The 24,237-nt window shown below is 35.6% G+C and overlaps 1 protein-coding gene across 3 annotated transcripts in view; it reads right to left on the bottom strand.

Moving 5' to 3' along the window:
- reps2 (RALBP1 associated Eps domain containing 2) overlaps positions 1 to 22,015 on the bottom strand; it is a 47,171-nt gene extending 25,156 nt beyond the window's left edge. For 2 of the 3 annotated variants that reach the window (XM_058764304.1, XM_058764306.1), the window contains exons 1-5: positions 21,713 to 22,014; positions 6,245 to 6,368; positions 3,083 to 3,258; positions 2,878 to 2,986; positions 350 to 453 (exon numbers count right to left, since the gene is read on the bottom strand). In XM_058764304.1, coding sequence (XP_058620287.1) covers positions 350 to 453; positions 2,878 to 2,986; positions 3,083 to 3,258; positions 6,245 to 6,368; positions 21,713 to 21,892 — 693 coding nt within the window. In that variant the 5' untranslated portion in view covers positions 21,893 to 22,014. Of the gene's footprint in view, positions 1 to 349; positions 454 to 2,877; positions 2,987 to 3,082; positions 3,259 to 6,244; positions 6,369 to 21,712 lie in introns of all 3 variants that reach the window. The other variant, XM_058764305.1, reaches the window with a different exon arrangement.
- Between the last annotated feature and the right edge of the window lie 2,222 nt (positions 22,016 to 24,237).

The raw sequence follows: 24,237 nt of genomic DNA, 5'->3' as shown, positions 1-24,237 counted from the left end.
TGGGTAGGTTTAGGGTTGGGTTTGGTGTAGGGCATATTTCCAACACCATAGAGCATTCATTTTTAGCAACAGTCCCCAGATATTTGAATTTTGAACCGCCGCAATACGTACCTAAAGCAACGTAATAAAAACACAGCAATACGTACCTATATCAACGTAATGGTCGTGGACATTTCTCTTTGAAACTGCGGCGAAACGTGCAGTAAGGTACGTAAAAACAGTCTCGCTAAAAAGTGCCCCCAGGTACGTTTATGCCACGAGACCAGGTTGTTCCTCACCCAGACACCCAGATTTCTATTTGATCGTCCAATCAGATGCAAAAAACAAGGAGGTGTGAGGAAATGCTCACGCGTGTGATGACAGGCTGCTCCGACTGCAGTTTGAAAGAATAATGACTGGGAGAGGAGTTTTCCTGAGGAACGCTGGGACGACCCGGCACTTTACCATCATACGCTGTGAATGACAATGAGAAAGAGAGTGAACATTTCAAGGTGAAGACAGACATAATGGCTTTACAGTTGACAGCATACGGCATTTCATTACTGATCACTGTCTTTGGCATCTAAACAATTCACAGCATATTAAACACTATCAGCAGATGCTTGAGAGATAAAAGACACACTTTCAGACTAAACTAAAACCAAAGAAGAGTAAAAGTTTTCAGCTTAGACTTAATGGAATAATAAATGTAAAATACAGAACGAGCATCAGTTATTCAGTATGAGGTCAGTGATAGCCATGATCTTTGATATAACTGCAATCTGAAAGAATAAAAGAGGCTTGACTGCGTTTTGATCTCATGAGCGTTCTTTACATCTGAAGCTCATCCAGAGCATCATTTCTTTTATGTGTAGATTCTAAAGTATTAATGGTCCCTGCTGACTAATGAAGAAAGCTGTGCCACATTCAATAACACTGGCGTTTCTCTGTTCACAGCCGGAGTTAACAATGAGATAAAAGCTCTTTCACAACGCTGAATATCAGCACAGTGTACATTCACTGAGTTCATCCCTCGCTGGGAGAATCTAAACTTACTATTCACAATCACTGACTTTAGTTGAGATTAATAAATATTTGTTTATTTGAACACATGATACTGTGTTAATAATAAACACAAGAAGATAGATAGATAGATAGATAGATAGGTAGGTAGGTAGATAGACAGATAGGACAACTTACAATATTTGTTATATCATTTATATACGTGTAAAATGTACAAAGTTAATCTCCATCGAGTTTGTCCTCATGCACGGCCTCCTACTGTACTGGAGGGGGCGCTATTGTATATGTAAAAATATCGTCCTCATAGCAGTCTGCATTATGTATTTGCATGAATTTATAATCTTGCATATACTGCAAATATTTTACTTAATTTATACTAGATTTTAACAGCCAACCTTGTAATTTTTGGTGACGTGTACAAGAAACAGTATTTCTGCTTTCTGACAAGTGCATAATAAAGTAAGTTGAAGTGCATAATTGCTTCACACATCAGCTTCTTTTGACATTTTAGAGTGCAAAGTGCCAGGGGAGACAACCAGCAATAAATGAAGCACACTAGCGTACATTATTACATTAAACATGTGGTTAAATATCCAGGCTCAAGGCATTTTCTCAGGAAAGCACGTGTGTGTGTGTGTGTGTGTGTGTGTGTGTTTCATCAAACCGGTCTGCTGAGTGTGTTGTGCTGACTGTGGATGAGCTGAAGGTCTTGTGAGTCAACAGGTGTGTGATTAGACGAGCGGGATATTGATACGCCACAGGAGAGCAGCAATTAGCCAACTGCTTTCTGAGGGCAGACAGCAGCTCAAGGCTGAACGCTCACACACACACACACAGCTGTCTGACAACATAGAGGTATCGAGCGACGTCTACGCTCACAGTGTGTGAAACACAGCGGCTGTGTGATGTGTTCTTGTGTTATCTAACAACAGCATGACTGCGTGTGTGAATGTGGAGATATCTCCTTTCATATTCCCATAGGAATTTCAGGAAAAAGAAATTATCAGGATCTTGCTGAAATAAAAACTCCCTGTCCTTGATGCATCATTTAAGAAGAGGTTTCATCTTCTATTTTAATGATTTGAATATTTACTATGCAAATGATCATCTAAGTCCAAATATTTATTCTCCACAATGCAAAATGATGAAAAAACAAAAAAACACTGTAACTCTCTATAGGTACAGTCCAGTATATGATTGAGTCAATAAAGTCTTGTAATTAATTTTATTTCCAGTAGGCAAAATACTGCATTTAATAAAATAACAACAACATAATCATGCGGTTAGCATAGCAAATTAAAATGGCTTTAAAATTAACTTTTAAAATGGAGGAGCATTTGATATCAAATGCTATGCATTCACTCAAACTTTATTATATTTTCCAAGCAAATCATAAATAGCAATTATTGTTCAAAAGTTTGGGGTTGGTGAGATTTTTACATGTTTTTTATAGTAGGCTGCATTTATTTGATTAAACACAATAAAAAATTGTAATATTGTGAAATATTTTTACAATTTAAAAGAACTGTTTTCTATTTGAATATAGTTTAAAATGTAATTTATTTCTGTGATGCAAAGCTGAATTTTCAACATCATTACTCCAGTCTTCAAAGTCACATGATTCTTCAGAAATCATTCTAATATGCTGATTTGCTGCTCAAGAAACATTTCTGATTATTACTAATGTTGAAAGTTTTACTGCTTCATATTTTTGTGGAAAACATAATTCTCACGTGCATTCAAAATTCTGTCATTTTTTTAAAAGAAATTAATACTTTTAATTATTCAGCAAGGATGCATTAAACTGGAAAAGTCATGCTTTAGGTTCATTTGTCTGATCTCTCTGAATAAAGAATGACTGACAGAGACTCTCACCCAATAGCGTGTCTGTTCCGTTTCTCTGTGCACCATATGGATAGCTGCGATAGGCTGATGGTGAGCGGGGCGGGGAGATGCCGGGTGACCGTGGTGGAGACCACGCCTCCTGTCAGATACAAGTGTGAAACACGTTCATTATAATCATCATTAATTACAGGAAAAATATCAAGCTACTGCTGCATGCCATCATTGATAAAGCGACCTGTTTGTCCATGCTGGAGTCAGGGTGTCTGACGACAGGTCTGTCTGCAGGGGGACGGGGGGCGGAGCCTGTAAGCGAGCCCAGGATGTGAGGCTGACTCTCATTGGTCGAGGGGTGATTGGGGTAACGAATCTCAAGCTCGTTAGTTATCCCGACAAACACAGGGAGAGGAAGTTCTGTAGAGAAGGGTAAATGACAGTATGTTCATAACAGCATACACTCATACTATTTTCTGTGTACAGTGGATTATGCATGGCATATTATGTATGGCATTAGATGTAAAACAATCATACAAGACAGGGGGAAAAAAACTAATTGCAAAAAAACTAATTAATTATTTTTCTGTCTTATCAATGTCACGTTTCTCAGGGAGCACGGAACGAGGAGACACGGAGTACTTCAGAACACAGTCTTTATTTATCCAAACACGTAGGAGTCACAGGAACACAGGGAAAGACGTTCAGAACCGACAAACACTAACAGAATGGACTGGGGCTTTTAAACTCAGGATAACGAGGGAGCTAAGGAGGCACACCTGGAATCAAATTAGCAATCAGACTGGGTCACAGGGAACACACGGGGAGCAAAAACACAACAAAACAGTCCAGGGGCTTGACAATCAAATTCTCACACACAACTTTTCATCAAGATATTAAATAATAATTTTTAGTGCTGTCAAACGATTAATCGTGATTAATCACATCCAACATAAAAGCTTTTGTTTACATAATATATGTGTTTACTGTGTTTATTTATTATGTATATATAAATACAAACACATGCATGTATATATTTAGGAAAAAATATTGTTTATATATTAAATATATTTATATATAATAAAAAATATAAGAATATGAATATAAATGTCAATAAAAATATTTACATTTTTACTAAATATAAATGATATAAATGTAAATATTTTCAAAATATATGCTGTATGTGTGTGTGTTTATAAATACATGATAAATATACACAGTACACACACATATATAATGTAAACAAAAACTTTTATTTTGGATGTGATTAATCACGATTAATTGTTTGACAGCACTAATAATTAATAAAAATAAATAAATCAATTAATAAAAAAAGCAAATAAAAAAAGTAAAGTAATAATAATGAGAATTCAATTTGTGATTTTTTTGCAATCAAAATGACAGATTTTGTGGCTGTAAATGATATTTTGTCACACACTAGATGTAAAATAGTTTGTGGGTTAAATAGCAAATTATGCAGGATTGCAGAAAAAATTTGATTTTGCATTGTTTCACGATCACAGAATTGCGAAAAACCTGAGGGACTGATTATAACAGGCATTTTAAGCACAACAGCTTGATAAGCTGGTTTAGCAAGAGCAAATGTTTGCACAAAAACAGGAGCAGGACTGAGAAGCGCTGATCTAGATGATCTTCTTTAAAAAGTAAACATAACCCAGCCAACCATCTCTCAAAGGAACCTTTGAGGTCATCCTGAATCTGTCTTTTTGGTCCACAAACTCAATCTTTATCCTGGTCTTTCCACAGTAAAAGGAGCAGATAGTGACATTTGTGGGTTAAACAGAAGCTGACGTGAGGTTATCTGTGCTCCTCTCTCCGCTGTGAGGGTCTCGCAGACCCGCGGCTTCTTGAGGAACAGTCTGTACCAGGATTAAAGACTAATCCAGGCTAATTGCCACATTGCAGGGTGGCCTGGAGCTGTGCGGAGCTCTGAGTTAGCCTAGTGCTCGATATCACCGTGTTTAAGTAAATAAATTTAGGAAATGAATGTTTTGTTAATATTTTATTTATTTTCTGAGCTCAGGCCCAACAGTTACATACCAACATTTTGGATAATATTATTGAAACTGGAAACTAGTGGTGCTTGCACAAGCAAAACTCACTGCTACGATCACTGTGGAGTTACTAAGCTGATTCACAGGAAACAATGGTGCTAAAATTATTTGCTTATTTAACAAATAATATGCATAATTACTCATTTTTTGTTACATGAGCAACATATTGCACTTTAAAACAAAAATGCAAAGAAACCTGTGATCATTTAGGTTGAAAAACAACAAACAATTTTATAAATAACTACTTTTTATGAATAATAAAAATATTAATGTATTTTTACCCTAATAATAATTAAATACATCATTAAAAATACAATAAAGATAATACAAATATTACTAGTATTAATATTGTTAATAATGCTTTATTTTATGGGATTTATTTAGCAGAAATAATAATGAATAATCAGTTATGCATTCATAAATAACAAATATAATAGATTTAATTAAAAACAACATTAAAATAAATAATATAACAACGGTCATCATAAAATAGTCAGAATACATATGTTTTTATTTTAACTGATTTCTTATACAGAAATAACTAATAATCGGCTATGCATATGCAATTTATAAATAATTACTAATTCTAAGTAAGAAATAATGAGTTATTACCATAATTAAATAAATAATTTAACAGCAACAACAACAATAATAATAATAATGTATATTTTGTTATCTTTTTTTGCAGAAATTATAAACAATAATTGGTTATGGATATTGGTTATCGGACCTGCCTCTGTATCGGTCATTAAAAAAACAAAAACACTGATCTCTATTTTTATTTATTCTTTTTTTTTATATATATATATATATATATATATATATATATATATATATATAATTTATATCTATTTATTTATCTATCTATATTTACTTATTTTTATTTGTTGATTTTTTTTTTTTTTTTTTGCATTGCAAGATCCATTAATCCTGTAAAACATTTTCTTTTCTTTGGTGGATTCTAAAGTAAACTGAAATAAAAATAAATTAATAAAAAATGAATAATGGTGAGAAAATAATATCACAATCTTAAGTAATAAAAATGCTTATCAGGTTTCATTCATAATTTGTCAGTAAAAACACTACTGTAGCGCCACACAGGAAAACTTCTAACTTCTAACGCTCAAATACAGATTTAAAGGGCAAGACCATAAAAGGAGGCCGTCACAAGCGTTTGTGGTTTAGATCACACAGCTCATTCTCAGCGAGTTTTGGCTCAGCGTGTGGCGCTCTCTCCACGCAGCACGGCCTCTGTGTGTTATCCTTCTTTAGCGCAAATCCAAGCACGCTAGGACAAATCCCTGATCCCGTTTGCTTCTCTGAGGACTTACCGCCTGCGACGCTCTCCAGACGTACCGGCAAACCCGCCTGTGCCGCGGCCATTAGCTTCAGAGCCACGTACAACTGTCCACAGCCGAAATAGCCAAGCCGCTTAGCACCGCACACCTCTGTTACCTGTTATGAAGAGAGAAAGACAGAGAGATTTATTAATCAGTGGCCACATAGAGACTTTAAATTCACATTAGTTAAGCAAATTAAGCTACAATATTTCAAAGGCGTTGATTCATGTGAAGTGGAATTTGTGGATTCTTTCTTAATGGGTGAAATTGCCAACATGGGAAAATGAAAAGATAATAGCTAAATCCTCATTATTGGCTCTGCAGTGGAAAGAATAGCCGGGCTGAAGATAAACCGCACTCTGAACAGGCTGAATTTCACTTTTATCTGCACTTCTGTAATTGAAAACTGGCATTGTAATGGCAGCCGCGGGCGTGGATAAGAAAGCGTCCGTCCTGCAGGAAGTGTTTAACTACAAACACAAACCTTCAGATTAACAGCGTAACTCACTTCAGACGGACGCAGATGTTAAAATCATATACTCCTGCTGAAAACACACGCTGGTTTTAGCTGGTTTAAGATGGGCTTTCAGTGCTGAAAAGTGCCCAGAACCTCTCTAAAACCTTCAACAGACCTGCCAGAACAGGCTCAGACCAGCTAAACTACCTTAAGCTGGTTTAAGATGTCTTTTAAGGAGAGCTGATAGATCATTGAGAAGCAAACACTTCAAAACAATGAAAAATACCACTTATTTTTGCAGAATATGATGTAAACCACTGTTGAAAAGTTTGAGGTCGGTATTTTATTTTTTAAATATTAATAATTTTATTCAGCAAGACTGCATTAAATTGATAGAAAACAGCTACTTTAAACTGTAATAATATTTCCCAATATTACTGTTTTTACTGTATTTTATTATCCAATAAATGCAGCCTTGGTGAGCATAAGAGATTTCTTTAAAAACATCACAAATCATACAGACCAGAAACGTTGTATTTCTGAGTGAAACAAGATATTCAAATACAAAAAGTAAGGGCAAGTCTTGATTTTATGCAATTTAATTTGACATAATGGTGAAAAACTGAAAAATAAAAGGGCTTGGTGGTGTCAGAAAATGAAAGTCGTTTTAAAGGTGGAGCAAGTTTGTACATATCGATTTATGATTACAAACAAATTGGAATAATATTCAACAACAACTGATTTAAAATAACAGCACAAATATGCGTCAATTTTAATTCCTGTGAATTTCAATACTTAAATACAAACGCTGAACCCAAGTCTAAATCACGTCTGTATCACTATCCTGTAGTACTATGAAACATAAACTATGATTTCCTCCTGGGAAAAAGCACACAGCGGCACTCGAGTCATTGTTATATCACTCCACACTGCTAAAATCCATCCTTCCGTGCAGACATAATCAATGGAGCTCAGATCTGGGATTCATTGTAAACGTCTTCTCACACACACAGGAAAAGATCTGTGTGCTTTAAATAGCAGCACATTGTGTTGTGTGCTGTTAAATATAACAAAAGCCTGTGTGGAACCAAACTGGTTTCCTTACTGAATAACCAACTTCTCTTTAAGTAAAAGTCTCACTTCAAGACTCTTCAGAAAAAGCATAACTGCACAAATATACTGCTAATAGAGAAAAACAGTCAAATGTGTAAATGCAATTGTCACGACTGTTCTTGAAACTCTAATCTCACCAGCAGCGTCCCCTCTGCCTTTATCATTAACATTATCTGAAGACCTTCACAAACACTGACTCAGCGTTCCTGTTCCACCAGGTGTGATGGGATTATTGATGGCGTTCTCCTCTGATCCCTGCAGTGCTGATGATGGTTCATTACTCAACACTGCACTGAAGGCCAACTTAAGCCAGAAATGACTCAAACTGAACACCTGCTGCAATATTCTCATCTAATCAATCGCAGGGGGTCCGGCAGATCAGGCTTTAGGTGGATATTTGTCTCCAAAACACATTCGTACTCATTTCAAAAGGAAGCTGAGACATTAAGACATCCTTGCAAAAATGAAGAGAGTTGATTTCCACAGAGATAATGAAATATTATCTGAACATAACATATGAATTTTATGAATTTGACATCATTTCAAATCTAGTAATTATATATGGTCATCAACAAGATTTCCAGTATGTCATGAAAAACTACATCCAACATGTGAAACTGTAAAGAAACATGATCAGGGTCACAAGTGACGTTTAAATAAAGTATAAAAAGCCTAACATTTGTTTGGATTAAACAGAGAAAAAAAGCTGAGCAGATTAAATAGGATTTTTATTGATTAGTTATTTAATATTGATAATACTGTGTAATTAAATAATCCTAATAAATTATTAAATTAAATAAACAATAACATTATTGTTATTGTTTAACATTATAACATTAACAATTTTCATGATCCCCCTTATTTTGTTAAAATTATTAACATTTAGCATATTCTGCAAGGGGCATGTAAATTTATGAGCACAACTATATATATATATATATATATATATATATAGTGCTTTGCAAAGATTAATTGTGATTAATCTCATCCAAAACAAAAGTTTTTGTGTACATAATATATATGTGTGTACTTTGTATATTTATTATGTATATATAAATAAACACACATGCATATATATATATTTAAGAAGAATATGTAGAAATACATGTAAATATTTTCAAAATATATACTATATATGTGTGACTTTATATATACATAATAAATATACACAGTACACATACATATGTGACCCTGGACCACAAAACCAGTCTTAAGTCGCTGGGGTATATTTGTAGCAATAGCCAAAAATACATTGTATGGATCAAAATTATAAATTTTTCTTTTATGCCAAAAATCATTAGGATATTAAGTAAAGATCATGTTCCATGAAGATATTTAGTAAATTTCTTACCGTAAATGTATCAAAACTTAATTTTTGATTAGTAATATGCATTGCTAAGAACTTCATTTGGACAACTTTATATATATAAAGTACGTGGACAAGCTGCAGGGGATTCTGGGATATGTTTATGTCCTCGCCTTCATACTGAACTAAAGGATTACATGAATTTGTTTTGAAAAATACTCTGATTCTAAGAAATTTAATCATATCTTCAGCTACACATTAAGTGATAGTACACATTTTGGTGGATTTGGATGTTTAGTTTTATCATGTGTGTAGAACAAGCGCTTTGATGCTGTGATGAAGAGCAGCTCTGAGCTTCCAGCCGCTGAAGTCAGCTGTTACTGTGACTGATGGAAATAACAATGACTTCTGACAAGAGCCTCATGCGCTCTGAGCATGACCCAACTCCTCGTCTTGAGTTCGAGAGTCTCTGTGTGTGTGTGAGTGTGTGTGTGTGAGTGAGTGAGTGTGAGAGTGAGTGCGTGTGTGTGTGTGTGTGAGTGAGTGAGTGTGTGTGTGTGTGTGTGTGTGTGTGTGTGTGTGTGTGAGTGTGAGAGTGTGTATGTATGTGTGTGTGTGTGTGTGTGTGTGTGTGTGTGTGTGTGTGTGTGTGTGTGTGTGTGTGAGTGAGTGAGTGAGTGTGAGAGTGTGTGTGTGTGTGTGTGTGTGTGTGTGTGTGTGTGTGGGCGGCTTAAACTCGGTTTAATCATCTGACGGTCAGTGTTACTTAAGCCTGACCTGCATTTGCCTGATCCACACGGGGTGCATATGATCTTACTCTATACATGTACATGTCGGGGGGAGGATAATAAAATCGGTTAGAAACCTCCCCATGATGGCTTATGGGATGCTGATACAGAAGGTCAGCTGACTGCAGTTCCTCTCAGGTCTCAGTGCTCCTGCTTTCTTAAAACATTTGTCCAGCATGTCTTGCCTTCTGACAGGACGTGATTGTATCCGAAAGGCAAAAGAGATATTTATACAGAGTAGTATACAAATGAAAAAAACATGCAATTACCAATAACTGCAAATGTGAAATGAAGATAAAACATTTTCTGGGTTTTGTCTTGGCAAGAGATTCAATCAACATGCTGAAATCTATGGAAGCATGTTTCCACCGTGGGATAAAAATAATAAATAATAATAATAACTGCAACTTTTTAATCTCACAATTCTGATTTTATTTCTTTCTGTTTATTTCTTTTTTTATCTATGTATTTATTTTAATATTTATATCTTGCAATTATGAGGTTAAACCTTGCCATTCTGACCTTTTTTTCCTCAGAATTCTGAGTTTATATCACAATTAAGACTCTTTTTTTTCACAATTGCAAGTTATAAACTCACAATTGCAAGAAAAAAGTGAGTTTATAAATTGCAATTCCAATTCTTTCTGGAAAGAAAATTGCAAGAAAAATGTGAGATAAAAATTTCGCAATTATAGTTTTTTTCTTTTTTATTCTGTGGTGGAAATGGAAAGACAAGAAAAACTTAACCTGAGAAGAAATATTTCTATAGATATTAAGAAAATGATATCTAAAATGATATCTATAATGATATTGGAGTGTTATTGCCATTAGTCCAATGGCAGATTTTTTTGTTTGTTTGTTTTTAGTTATAAACTATAAAATACACAAATGATTACATAATAAATAAACAATAAATAATAATAATAAAAAAAAAATCAAAACTTAAAGCAGCTCTTATAATACTATGTAAATGCTGTTTACAATGATGCTGCTTTATATTCAGCTGATCATATCTCAATTGGAAATTAACCTTGAGCTTCTGTAAAAATACTACATAATAATAATAATAATAATTATTATTATTATTATTAAACTTAATGAATAAAATAGATTATAAATTATTACTTTTATAAAATATGTTATTATGTCATTGTAATTATAAAAATGATCAAAAAGTCAGCTGCTATTTCGATCATCTATGAATGCTATTTAAACTAAATCAATTCCTTCATAGTATAATTTATAGACAAAGCATTGATTAAATAAATCTGTGTGGACAGGAAGCTGCATTAAATCCATTCCTGTACAACCGGATCAAATGCAGCTCATGCACCGTCTGTTTCCTCCATCTGGAGTTGGGAAGGGATTTCACAGTGTCACAACACAAATGTGCAGATGCCAAAACAGTTTTTATGCCCCTGGCAACGGACATCACTTCACATGACACACCCCGTAAAATTATTATTTCTGCTGCTAAATGGTGTTTATTATGTTAGCCTGTTAAATAAAGCTCTAGTGTGTAACTCATGCAACAGCAGCCAGTGTTGTGAACCATTCAGAACTGAAATGAAAATGTCTTTTAAATTCCAAATCAATCCCTGAATTTAAACTGAATTTAAATTTAAGGAGAAAACAGAATTGCACATTTAATTATATAGTTACTATAAAATATTCTAAAATCATGATTGATAATACATTTTAATCATTAAGTTGAATAATAATAATGATTAAATTAGTATTATTTGTTATTTATACAGTGCCTTTACATAAGCACAGTTGTTCATTTAAAAATAAATCACGATCAGTGCATTATAAACTATTATGAACAGTATTTGAATTCAAATGTGCATTTAAAATTCAGATACAACTACTATTCATAATCAAATCTGAATAAATGATGAGTTTGAATACATTTACATTTATTAATCTAGCAGACTCTTTTTGTTCAAAGCAACTTACAAATACAGAAGTTGACAAGAAATTAGCCTGAACGTTTAAAACGTTCCAAGACAAACAGATGCCCCAGGGGATTGTGGGTAGCAGCACTTGATCTACAAGACGACAGTGACAGCGGTTGTTGAACAGGTCGGTCCGGTCCAGAGACGGATGACTGCATTTGAGGAAGGAACTGTGTGCACGATTGCGTTATGGGGATTCCAGATGCTGTGCTGAAGTGAAGTATAGGCCTATCTCAGGCAGAAAGCACATCGCAACTGTTTACAGACATAAACACATATGGACCACAAAACTAGTCATAAGTGTACATTTTTCAAAATTGAGATTTATACACCACCTGAAAGCTGAATAAATAATCTTTCCATTGATGTATGGTTTGTTAGGATAGTACAATATTTGGCCGAGACACAACTATTTGAAAATCTGGAATCTGAGGGTGCAAAAAATTCAAAATATTGAGAAAATCGCCTTTAAAGTTGTCCAAATGAAGTTCGTAGCAATACATATTACTAATCAAAAATTAAGTTTTGATATATTTACAGTTGGAAATTTACAAAATATCTTCATGGAACATGATCTTTACTTAATGCTCTAATGATTTTTAAGGCATAAAAGAAAAATCAATAATTTTGACCCATACAATGTATTTCTGGCTATTGCTACAAATATACCCCTGTGACTTAAGACTGGTTTTGTGGTCCAGGGTCACATATTTAAGCATTACTACAACTACACCTAGTGTCACAAAACGGTTCCTGGTGAGTGATAAATGCATTCTATAGCTCCTATTACTATTAGAAAAATATATCGTTATAGTCAAGCTAGGGCTGCACAATTAATCGAATTACTAATCGCGATTACGATTATGGATGCCATGATTACATAAAGTGTTTGCAGCGCGGGGTTTAACAAACTCAAACACACTGGATAAAAGACATTTTGTCTAACTGATAGTCGTTGTCACTCTTGTGCATGATAGATATGTTAAACGCCAAACGTGCCAAAAGCGGAACAAAATAGCGGTACTCAATAGCGGTACTCGTTTGAACTGCGCGCCACACGGACCTTTTATCCGCTTGCCTCAAAAGAAAACAGCGCAGTGCGAGCTTAGAGCGTATGCGTTTATTACAGTAACCAGTCGCGATCATGCGCTGTGAAATCCAGTAAGAAGCACTCGAGTTCAGCGCAGAGTTCTCCAGTACAAATCACGTCTCTTTAATTTAAACTAGTTTAAAGCCAAATAAATCGGAGCTGTTAATCTCATCAACACTGATGCAGAAAGCAGCAGAAATAGTGCAACAACAATCCAGTTAGAAGACGTTTCAATCCACAAATCACCCACATTTACCGTAGTTTTACTGTAGTAATTATTCTATCAGTTGATGTGGATTTGTAACTGACTGAATGTCTTTAGGCTACTGTTTTTCAATGCAAACACCATAGAAACCATATAGTTAGGCTACTTTTTTACCGTGGTAATGACGTGCTATACTTTTGGTCATGTATAAAAGATGAGGCTGTTACAGTTTTCACAATGGTACTGTTTTTGTTAATAAAAATAAATGTACATCTGCATCCCAACTCAAGCTCCTGCTACTCTGAACTCAAGCTCCTGTTCTAATGTGCATTTCTAAGAGACAAAACTTGTAATATTACATGTTCAGTGCTACCAAATCAGGTGCTGGTGCCACTGCTCTCGAATGTTAGTCTGGAGCCCTGATAATAGAAATTGTACTGTAAAATGTTGCTGTAATTTGAAATTTTGTCTGTTTAATTGTAAATGAAAGATATAGCTTTAGTAAACCATTTTTTTTTTTTTTTTTAGTTTAGTTTTAGTATAACATTATTATACCATGCATAATTTTACCTTTCTTTGTTTAAAGAAGAAACCAAACCAATGTATAGTTGACACTTGAGGCTCAGTGCTATAGAAAAGCAATAAAAGTTCAGGAAGAGTGTTTTCAGCCTTTTTATATATATATATATATATATATTTTATATAAAAAATATGGCATGCAGCTTCAAACAATGGCATAAATATGTTCAAAATAATCGTTATTAATAATCGCAATTACAATTTCAAGGGAATAATCGACAATTATGATTTTTGTCATAATTGTGCAGCCCTAAGTCAAGCACATGCTAACACTCTCCATCAACAGACAGATGGAGACTTAAAACTGCTGCAAATCCCACAACAGACTTATTCTGCTGTTAGCAAGATGCTAAATCTACAAGACACCTGTGCTGTCAGTCATTTACATGAAAAGATGTCAGTGTGAACAATTTGAGATTTAGAATGACCAGAACAAATTAGCAACCACCCTGAAATATCCTAGCAACATTCACATCCACAAAGAGCACCTATAGTAGCAACTATCTCAAAACTATTCAACAAACTTAGGCAACCACAAAGCAATGCCCTGGCAACCACCCAGACATCCTCAAGAAACTGCATAGCAAGATGCTAAAAACATTCAGCACACAGAAAATAGGGCCCTATGATTTCTGCCATGGACATGGTATTTACTGTAGAATGTGGAATTTCACGGAATTTGTCAAATTTTGGATGAATAAATCAAATATAGGTAGGTCAGTACACTTAAATCAAATAGCAATATGGACTAGTGTCGGTGAATATTAAACCGCAAAATGACTATTTAAATGCTCTACTATTTGAGCTAGCTTTCCTGTAGCTCAAATAGTAGAGCATGGCGCTAGCAACGTCAAGATCATGGGTTCAATTCCCAGGGAAAGCAAGAGCTGATAAAATGTAGAAACTGTAACTTGAATGCAATGTAAGTCGCTTTGGATAAAAGCGTCTGCTAAATGCATAAATGTAAATGTAAATATGAATCCTGCATGTTCTGCATTTCTCTGAGTTGAATGAATAGTGCAGATGGGGTTTCATCAACTACACATATACACGTGTGTGACCCTCGCTGTGTTTCCAGCCTCTGCGTCTCACTCTATGAGAACATGAACACGCCAGCTTCATCTCCAGAGCTCCTCTGAGAGTCACTTGATATCACTACCGTCACATTATATACTAACACAAATAAAATTCTTCACGGCGACGTCAAAATAAAAGTTTGGTTTACTTTAAGAAATGGTAACAGAAATACATTACTATTTTACAGTAGAACCATGTCTAAAGGTATTATAATAATAATAATAATAAATCCTTTATTTATAAAGGATTAATCATATTTTTACCAGAAAAAATTAAATGGAAAACACTGAATTTAGTAAAAATAAAACAATTTGAGAAAAAAAAAATCTTATTTCATAGGTCCCTTAAAATGAAATTTCTTTTTAACTTCTAATAAATTTTCATTTATTTGTACAATTTTCAGGATTTCAATTAATTAGTGTCACGCCCATGGACTGTCTGTGACGAGTCATCACTGCATGGAGCGACAGAGCTGAGGATCGCCGCAGAGCCGGAGCTGTTTATGACATCAGACAAGGTGCGAGAGCCGGCTACAATGCCCGCCACAAGGGAAAAAGCCGTGGACAGCGAGAGCGCGGAGAGGAGAGGAGCCCACTGCACCATGGCTGAGGTTGAGCTGATAGTGGACCTGGAACCGTGGAACTCTGAAGGAGAGTTTGTGGATGTATATGCCGACCTGCCCCCTCTCCTCCCTCCTTCGTCAGAGCCCTCTGTCAGTCCTGTCCCCACGTCAAGCCCAAAGAGGGCTGCTATTCCCACGTATGGCCCAGGGAGGGCCACAGATCCCGAGTCAAACCCAGAGAGGGCTCCTGTTTCCCCGTCCAACCCAGAAAGAGACTCTGTTCCCGAGCTCATCCCAGAGAGGGCTTCTGTCCCTGAGTCCAGCCCAGAGGGGGCTTCCGTTCCCAAGTCCAGCCCGGAGAGGGCTTCTGATCCCGAGGGTGGCCCAAAGAGGGTTCCTGTTCGTGAGTTCAGCCCAGAGAGGGCTTTCGTTCCCAAGATCGGCCCAGAGAGGGCTTCTGTTCCCGAGTTTAGCCTAGAGAGAGCTCCTGTTCCTGAGTTTAGCCCAGAGAGGGCTCCTGTTCCTGAATTAGGTTCAGAGAGGGCTCCTGTTCCTGAGTCCAGCCCCAAGAGGGCTCGTGTCCCTGAGTCCAACGCAGAGAGGGCTTCCGCCATTCCCAAGTTCGGCCCAGGGAGGGCTTTTGCTCCTGATTGCAGCCCTGAGAGCCCGGAGGCTCAAAAATGCCCACCCACCCTCCAATTCCTGCCTCCTCCACCGCTGTCGTCTGGCAGCCCCTTTGCTCACCCTCAGCCCACCATCTGTTCAGTGTCCTGCCAGTCTCCATCACTGGCGTGGCTGGAGAACCCCTTGCCTCCACCTCCAGCCTCTGAGTCCCAGACTCCGCCTTGGCCCGTCGACCCAGCAGCTCCACCATGGCTCTTGGCTCCCTCCTCTCCGCCATGGCCCATCAGTCCACTGGCTCCGCCGGGCTCCCTCGTCCCTCCAGCTCCGCCTTGGTCTGTCGGCAACCATCTGTCGTCTCGGGACTCCACTCCTCTGGCTGCGCCTTGTCCCTCCGGCTCTGTCAGGCTCCTCCTTCCCTTTGGCTCCTCCTTGGTCCTCTGTCGCTCTGGCTCCACCGCGGCCTTCCGGATCTCCATCTCTGTATCGGGCTCCTCCGCCACCTGCTCCACTGCCGTCGGTCGGCCCCCTGGAGTCGTCAACCCTTCCTTCACCATGGCTCCTCCCTCTGTTGGCTCCACCATGGGTCGCCGTTATGGCTGTGGCCTGGGTCCTGCTTGGCTCCTCCTGCTCCAAGTCCCTCCTGTCTCCTCCCTGGCTCCTCCCTCCATCATCTCTACCTAGAACTCTGTCTGCCGGCCCCGATATGTCACGCCCATGGACTGTCTGTGTGTGTTTTTCTCCCCACGTGCTCCCCGTGACCCAGTTTCTCCCATGCGTGATTGTCTCATTTGGTTCAGGTGTGTCCCGTTAATTACCCCTCGTTTAGCTCCAGAAAAATTTAAATAAAAAAATTTAATTTGGAAAAAAAAGCAGAATTTGGTCAAAAAAAATTATTTCATTGGGTCCTACACTTTAACAACCATATAGAAATGCCCTGGAAACCATCAAGAACACCCTAGCAACCACACAGCAACATGCTATAAAGCATTCAGAAAACTTAGTAACCACATAGCAATGCCCTAGAAACAAAAAAGCAATGCCCACACAGAACATTCTTGCATCACGCTGCAGAGTTTTGCATTCTTCAGAAAATATAAATATCTACCTGTGGTTGAAGAAAAACTGTGCCACTCCACGTAATCAAAACAATGAAGAACTTTGATTGTCATTCATGAAAAGCAACACATCAACCGCTTCCTGTTTTGACACTGAGCCAGGGATTGTCATCTTCATAGAGCTGAAGAGCACTCAGAGCTCACAGCAGGATCTGAGCGGATGAAAGCAGTCCAGAGCACGCTGACAGACCTCCAGAGACACACAATGACTCGTCTATTCCCATTTGGACACACGTCTCTCTCTCTCTCAGCTGTTTCGCTTTAATTATCTCACCATTAACTTGACTGACATTAAATGAGGGTCTGAGGAGACACTGGAGATGAGCAAGACACTGAGGGCCTTTCTGATTATCTTTTGTCAACCATGAAACTAAAATTAAAACCATAAGAGTTTCATTACGCGAAACAAAATAAACATTAAGTGAAAGAAAAGAAAATATAAACATGTAAACTTATTTCAGCTTGTTGTTTAACTTGTGCTATTTTAGTACAACTGAGATACTATTATAGTTTTTATTAATATTTTGAATAAGTGTTTATTTTTATATTTGCCATTTTCAATTTAATTTTAGTTAAAGTTAAATATAAATAAATCTTTATAAATGTCTATATAGTTTTTATTCATTTTTACTTAGATTTAGTTATTTTAGTACATCAAGTTAAACTAAATTAAAATGATAAATGTTGCCTTGGAAACTAACTGAAATAAAAAAAAAAACATGTTTTTATATATTTTATTTCAGTTAAACGCTTATTTTATATCAAGTAACACTAAGTACTAAAATAACTTAAACTAAATAAACTAATACTAAAAAAATAATAAAAACTATATAGACATCGAAAACTAATATAAATTACAAAAAACAAACAACAAAATTTACTAAAACTGTAAAATTAAAGAACATAATAATAAAATAAAAAGTAATTAAGAATATTAACAAAAACTATATGGTGAATCAATAGTACTAAATCTGCCATGAAAAATACAATCATGCACAACTCAGGTTATATTTTTCAGTAATATAAACACTATTTCGATATGTACAAAACAGCCATTTTTACACAGAAAAAATAAATAAATAAATAAAAATCTCTCATAACACAAATACATTTAGGTGGCTAAGAGATCATGTGACCTATGGCCAAATACCAGATGATTACAACTGAATTTTCATTAAACTAACTGCATTTGAAAAATTGCTAACTTGTATAGTGCTCTTTCAAAACACTTCTAAGAAGTTGCACTTATAAATTAATCCCCTTTTAAAGGAAAGAAGAAAAATTATTTCCAAGGTGATTTCATCAAACAGTTAATAATATAATATTATTTTATAATATCAAAAGACTTGTTGAACTGCACTAATGCATCTTGCAAAATAAGACCAGGAAATGAAAGAAACAAGTAAAAAAGGGCCAAAACTGATTTCATGTTGCCATTTAAGGGAGTATTTGACAAAATAGCAGAGCAAAAACAAACAGTTCAAGAAATAAAAATGGCATCCAAAAATCACTCTAATGACTGAAATGCATCACTACAAACCAACACAAAGAAAAACAGCATGACTGTGTGTGAAGCTTCCTGCTAATGAGGCCTTCCCAAATGTTTTTGTGCATGTGGGTGTGTTTGCCCGTTCTTTATTGGTTAAGTCGGTATAGGTCGCCAAGCCGGGGCAAACGGACAGGAAACAGAGCAGAAGGACATGCTGGACTTCCTGTCTGTGCAGGAACACAATGAGATGATTCTCACAGAACACTGCAGCAGCGCTCCCTGCCAAAGCCTGCTGAGACACACTTCATCTAATCGCCTGAGTTTGTTTGTGTTTACACAAGATTACTTGTGCCTGAAAGTCCATGAAATATGAGCCAGAAAGCAAAGATCTTAGAAATCATCTTCTATATGTTAAGAGGTCATATACTTCTCAAAAGTTTGGCGTCTGTAAGATTTGAAAATGTTTTGAAAGATGTCTCTTATGCTCACCAAAGCTGCACTTTTTTGATCAAAAACAAAGTCAAATATTAAGTATTGTGAAATATTTTGACTAAATATCCATTTACTATTTTGAATATAATTTAAAATGTAATTTATTTCTGTGATGCAAAGCTGAATTTTCAGCATCATTACTCCAGTCTTCAGTGTCACATGATCCTTCCAAAATCATTCTAATATATTGATTTTCTACAAAGGAATGGTAGTGTATACCATAAGAAATTGTATTTATTTATTATTTTTTATTTATTCATTCATTTAAAAGAATAAATAACAAATGAAAACAATTTCAAAGCTTCCCCAGCCTAAGAAGACTAGATATTTATTGAAACTAAGCTGCAAAAACTTCTGACGTCAGATTAATATATTAACACATGACCGCCCAATTTAACACATCAACAATGCCAACCGGGTGTTCAGAAACTTGACCCAGTCACAGTGAGGTAGAAAGTAGGACAGATAGGCTACTACTAATCCTAAACACCAGAATAACTCACAGTGAGTAAAATGTGAAATGAGCAAAGCAAAGGCAAAGCGCATGCAAAGTGGCTATTTACATTTAAGTCTTAAAGGTACAGTAGCAAAAGAAAAAAAAATGGCCCCTGAAATTCAAAGCGTTCAAAGAGGGTGTAAATTAAAATAAAATAATTAAATAAAATTGTATGGATAAATAAAAAATTTGTATGATATTACTGCAGAGAAACCAGCCTGAATTATTTACTTTTGTAAAAAGACTTTTCATTTAGTTTAACTTGATACTAAAACAAACTAAACCTGAAATTTAAAAAATAATAAATAAATAAAGACATTTAAAAATAATAATGACAAAAATGCAACTAAAATGACTAAAATTCAAATGGAACTTATAAAAATAAAAAAACGAATTCGAACTGTTAATAAAAGCTGTAATAGTACATCACTGTTCCTCATATAAATGTGGCTAAATTTAAGACTAAAATAAAACTAATATGGTCAATGTAAACCTCTTGCTGGTTTATTAAACACATTCTGTAAACCAGAGCAACATGCAAACCTTTTCAAGGATTACTGAAGTGAAATTACATATTATTTGTATCCCTCCTAACAACCAGTCCTGTGAGTCCCGTCCAGCCCAGTGTTATCTGTGTGTGAATGAGGCAGCACCCTTCCTGTCATCCCGATTTCACATGCTCACAAGGCTATTCACCCTCAGTAACAACACACAACTGTGGAGCTGAGTATTTGAACACCACCCACAAAGCATTAAGACCGACTGAACACAGTAAACACCTTCCACCTGACTCAAATGACGTGTCAAATGACACATGACGCATCCTAGTGTTTACTACTGTAAAAATGCCTGGAAGTTTGTAAAGAATGAAGCTTCAAATGCTCCTCAAAATGAATTACTGACATACAGAAGTGTTTTTTAAACTGATTAAATCAGCCAAATGTCTTCAAAACAAGCACATGACCCTAAATTCAGCATTTTATCATCAAATTACTGTGAGTTACAACAAGATAAATCAATATCAAGTCAGAATATATATGCAAATAATATATTACTAAATGAGTGTATACTGACTAAATCTAGTATAAACACTAGCAATACCATAGCAAAAACAATGTATATAAATATGGTAATCATTCAATACTATGCTAAATTCGATTACCATATCACAACATCAAATGTACTAAGAATGGAAAACAAGCTATCAAATTAGTAAAGTATACTTGTACAGTACACAGTCTTCATTAATTTATTTAATTAAAGTTATATATTTAAGTTATATATATATATATATATATATATATATATATATATATATATATATATATATAATTACATGTAATCTGTATTACGTAATCAGATTACAAAAAAAAAAAAAAAAAACCCTGACGTAATGTAATGTGTAAAGCACTTCATGTTGTTAATAATGTATTTATTATTTATTTAGCTTTCAGATTATGTATAAATCTCAATTTAAAAAAGAAAAGAAAAAAGACCCTTATTGTTTTGTGGTCCAGGGTCACATTTGTAAGTAATCTATCCAGCGCTGTATATATATTTAGAGAGAGAGAGAGAGAGAGAGAGAGAGAGAGATAGATAGATAGATAGATAGATAGATAGATAGATAGATAGATAGATAGATAGATAGATAGATATTCTTCGACTGTATTAATCCCGCGAGGAAGATTATACAGTAGGCCTATAATATCTAGAATGATTTTATTATCATATAATCCAGTATTGCGCCTAGTATTTATACTACAGTACAGTTACAGTATAAACTAAACAGTTCACTTTCAACTGCCAAAAAGTACCATGGTACTGCCATGTGTTTTTGGACATGGCACCATGGCAATGCCATGCAATTCCTTTACGAATCTTGTCAATAGTGTATGAATATGGCACTCATTCAATTATTGTGACTATAGTACTATAGTATTACCATCTGATATCATCACTGTACCATAAACGCCCTCTAGGCACAAGCAGGTCCCTCAACTTTACTCTTTCCTGAACACACCGCCACATACTGACTGTACATCCAGACACAGCAGATATCCGATACTGGAGCGCGATGAGGGGCGGCGGTGAATTCCGCGTAAACTCACCTGGTGCAGCGTCTCGGCCGGCAGCTGCGACGCCCGGAACAGCTCCGCCACTTTCCCCGCCGCCAGTTTGCCGCTGCTGTCGGGCTGACAGACCGCGTACAGCCCCGAGTAACATCTCTGCTCAGTGTCACTCAGGGAAATGAAGGTCCCTCCGGTGCCCGCGGCGGATCCCTGATCCATCCCCGAGCGCGAGCCGCAGACGTACGGCCTCTCCGTGGCCCTGTGGCGGAGGGAGGGAAGGAGGGAAGGAGGGAGGCGCGTCCGCTCTGCGGTGCTCCTGTACAGATTCGCACACACAATGAACTCGGATGAGGATTAGCTGATTCTCTCTCAGTACCACATCCGACCGCAGAGAGGCGCCACAAAACCACACAAACTCACTGCACACACCAGGCTAAATATTCAGAGGTAAAATGTGCATTTTGATTAAATATTGACGTTGATATTTAATTATTTTTTATTTGTAATAAAGATATAAATTAAAATATATTTAGACTTTAAATGTAGCCTAAATGTTTACATTTACATAGTGTTTTAACGATTTAGATCTAAAAATTGCTTTATACTTGCTTTAAAGTCTTTTAAAATTATACAGATTTAATAATATAAAGATATTTTCATAAATATATTTTTAATAATATTTTAAATGTATTTGAAGGTTAAAATGTATTTAGACTAGATTAGATTTATTTAATATTTAAATGTATATGTGACCCTGGACCACAAAACCAGTCTTAAGTCGCTGGGGTATATTTGTAGCAATAGCCAAAATTACATTGTATGGGTCAAAATTATCCATTTTTATTTTATGCCAAAAATCATTAGGATATTAAGTAAAGATCATGTTCCATGAAGATATTTAGTAAATTTCCTACCGTAAATATGTCAAAACTTAATTTTTGATCAGTAATATGCATAGCTAAGAACTTCATCTGGACAACTTTAAAGGTGATTTTCTCAGTATTTAGATTTCTTTGCACCCTCAGATTCCAGATTTTCAAATAGTTGTAGCTCGGCCAAATATTGTCCTATCATAACAAACCACACATCAATGGATTCTTATTTATTCAGCTTTCAGATGATGTAGAAATCTCAACTTTGAAAAATTGACACTTACGACTGGTTTTGTGGTCCAGGGTCACATATCCATTGTTAACATACAAAGACATAACATTTGCATTGTATTTAAATCATTACATTTAGTAATGACTACATATATTAAATATATTTACATTTTATGTTGAAGATTTAAAAACTTTGTCTGTATTTAAAATGTTACTTTAATTAGAAATATGTATTTATACATTTTATGTTCAAAATTTAAAAACTTAACATTTACATTTGTGTTTAAAAATTGACCTTCATATTAATATTTATATTTACATATTGTTCAAGATTTAAAGACGTGGTATTACATTTGCATTTAAAATGTTACATTTATATTTACATTTGCATTTCATTCAAAAATGCTCATTTCATATTAAAAGTGTGAAAAAATAATGACATTTTAAAATTGCACGAAAACGTGACTTGTTTAATTACTTGTTTTATTTATGTTTAGAACTTGAAAGAGAGTGTGCAATTTCAAATGGCAAACTGTATTCATTTTTATGCATTTGATGTGAATTACTGACACAATCAATAATGAACAGATCCCATGTATGTAGAATACTAACTGTGAAGTCTAATAATGATTTCCCTTTGAGTTTGAAAGAGAATACATTAGATCTTTACTGCCATCTTGTGTCGGCCAAATTAACTCAGAATCGTGGGGTGATGTGACTTAGTGGTTAAACATCTGCTCTGGTAAGACAAAGGTTGCAGGTTTGAGCTCCACAAGAGCTAATTCATGAACTATGATCATTGTGAAACACACATTGACATTTCATATTTCTCTCCACCTCAGGTCATGTTTGGCTTGGCTCGAGTTAATGTGTCCTGTGCACTTCATATTACAGTGAAAAAACCTTCAGGAAGACTGATCTCTCCCACTATAAATGATGAGTTGATGAAGGTACTGTAGTTCTCGGGTGTTGCCTGTCTCATATGAACAATAGTTCACTCAGGTAGCAAAGCATGACATTTTACGACATTTATATGTGACAGACACTTATCTAACAGCGTCTCATATGACTTTATATCCTGTGTGGAATTTACTGATGCGGGAAAAGTAGTTGAAACAACACTAAAATCAAGTAAGCATAGCATTTGGAAAATTTGCTTTTGCAGATATTAACGGCAAAATATCTTATTAAAGCTCCTGAAAACAAGACATTTCTGTGAGTAGCAAAATTGTGAAAGATACTTGAATTAGGTTTATTTTTCTTACCCTGTCGGCAAAGTGTTGTTTCTTGTTTTAAGCATAAATTTAACAGAATTTAGTGAGGGTTATGCATAGAAAATTGCCAGGGGCTGAGATGAAACACATAATTCAGGATATATTCTCTGAAAATGTAATATCTGATGCTACTTTGCTTCTCAAATACATTTATCTTTTCGTAAGGATGTTTATTTTTACTGGAAAA

Source organism: Onychostoma macrolepis, chromosome 23 (genome assembly GCF_012432095.1).
Source record: "Onychostoma macrolepis isolate SWU-2019 chromosome 23, ASM1243209v1, whole genome shotgun sequence".
In the NCBI taxonomy this organism is placed as follows: domain Eukaryota; kingdom Metazoa; phylum Chordata; class Actinopteri; order Cypriniformes; family Cyprinidae; genus Onychostoma; species Onychostoma macrolepis.
Note: the sequence above shows the minus strand (reverse complement) of the source record. Positions and strands in the feature narration are given on the sequence as shown.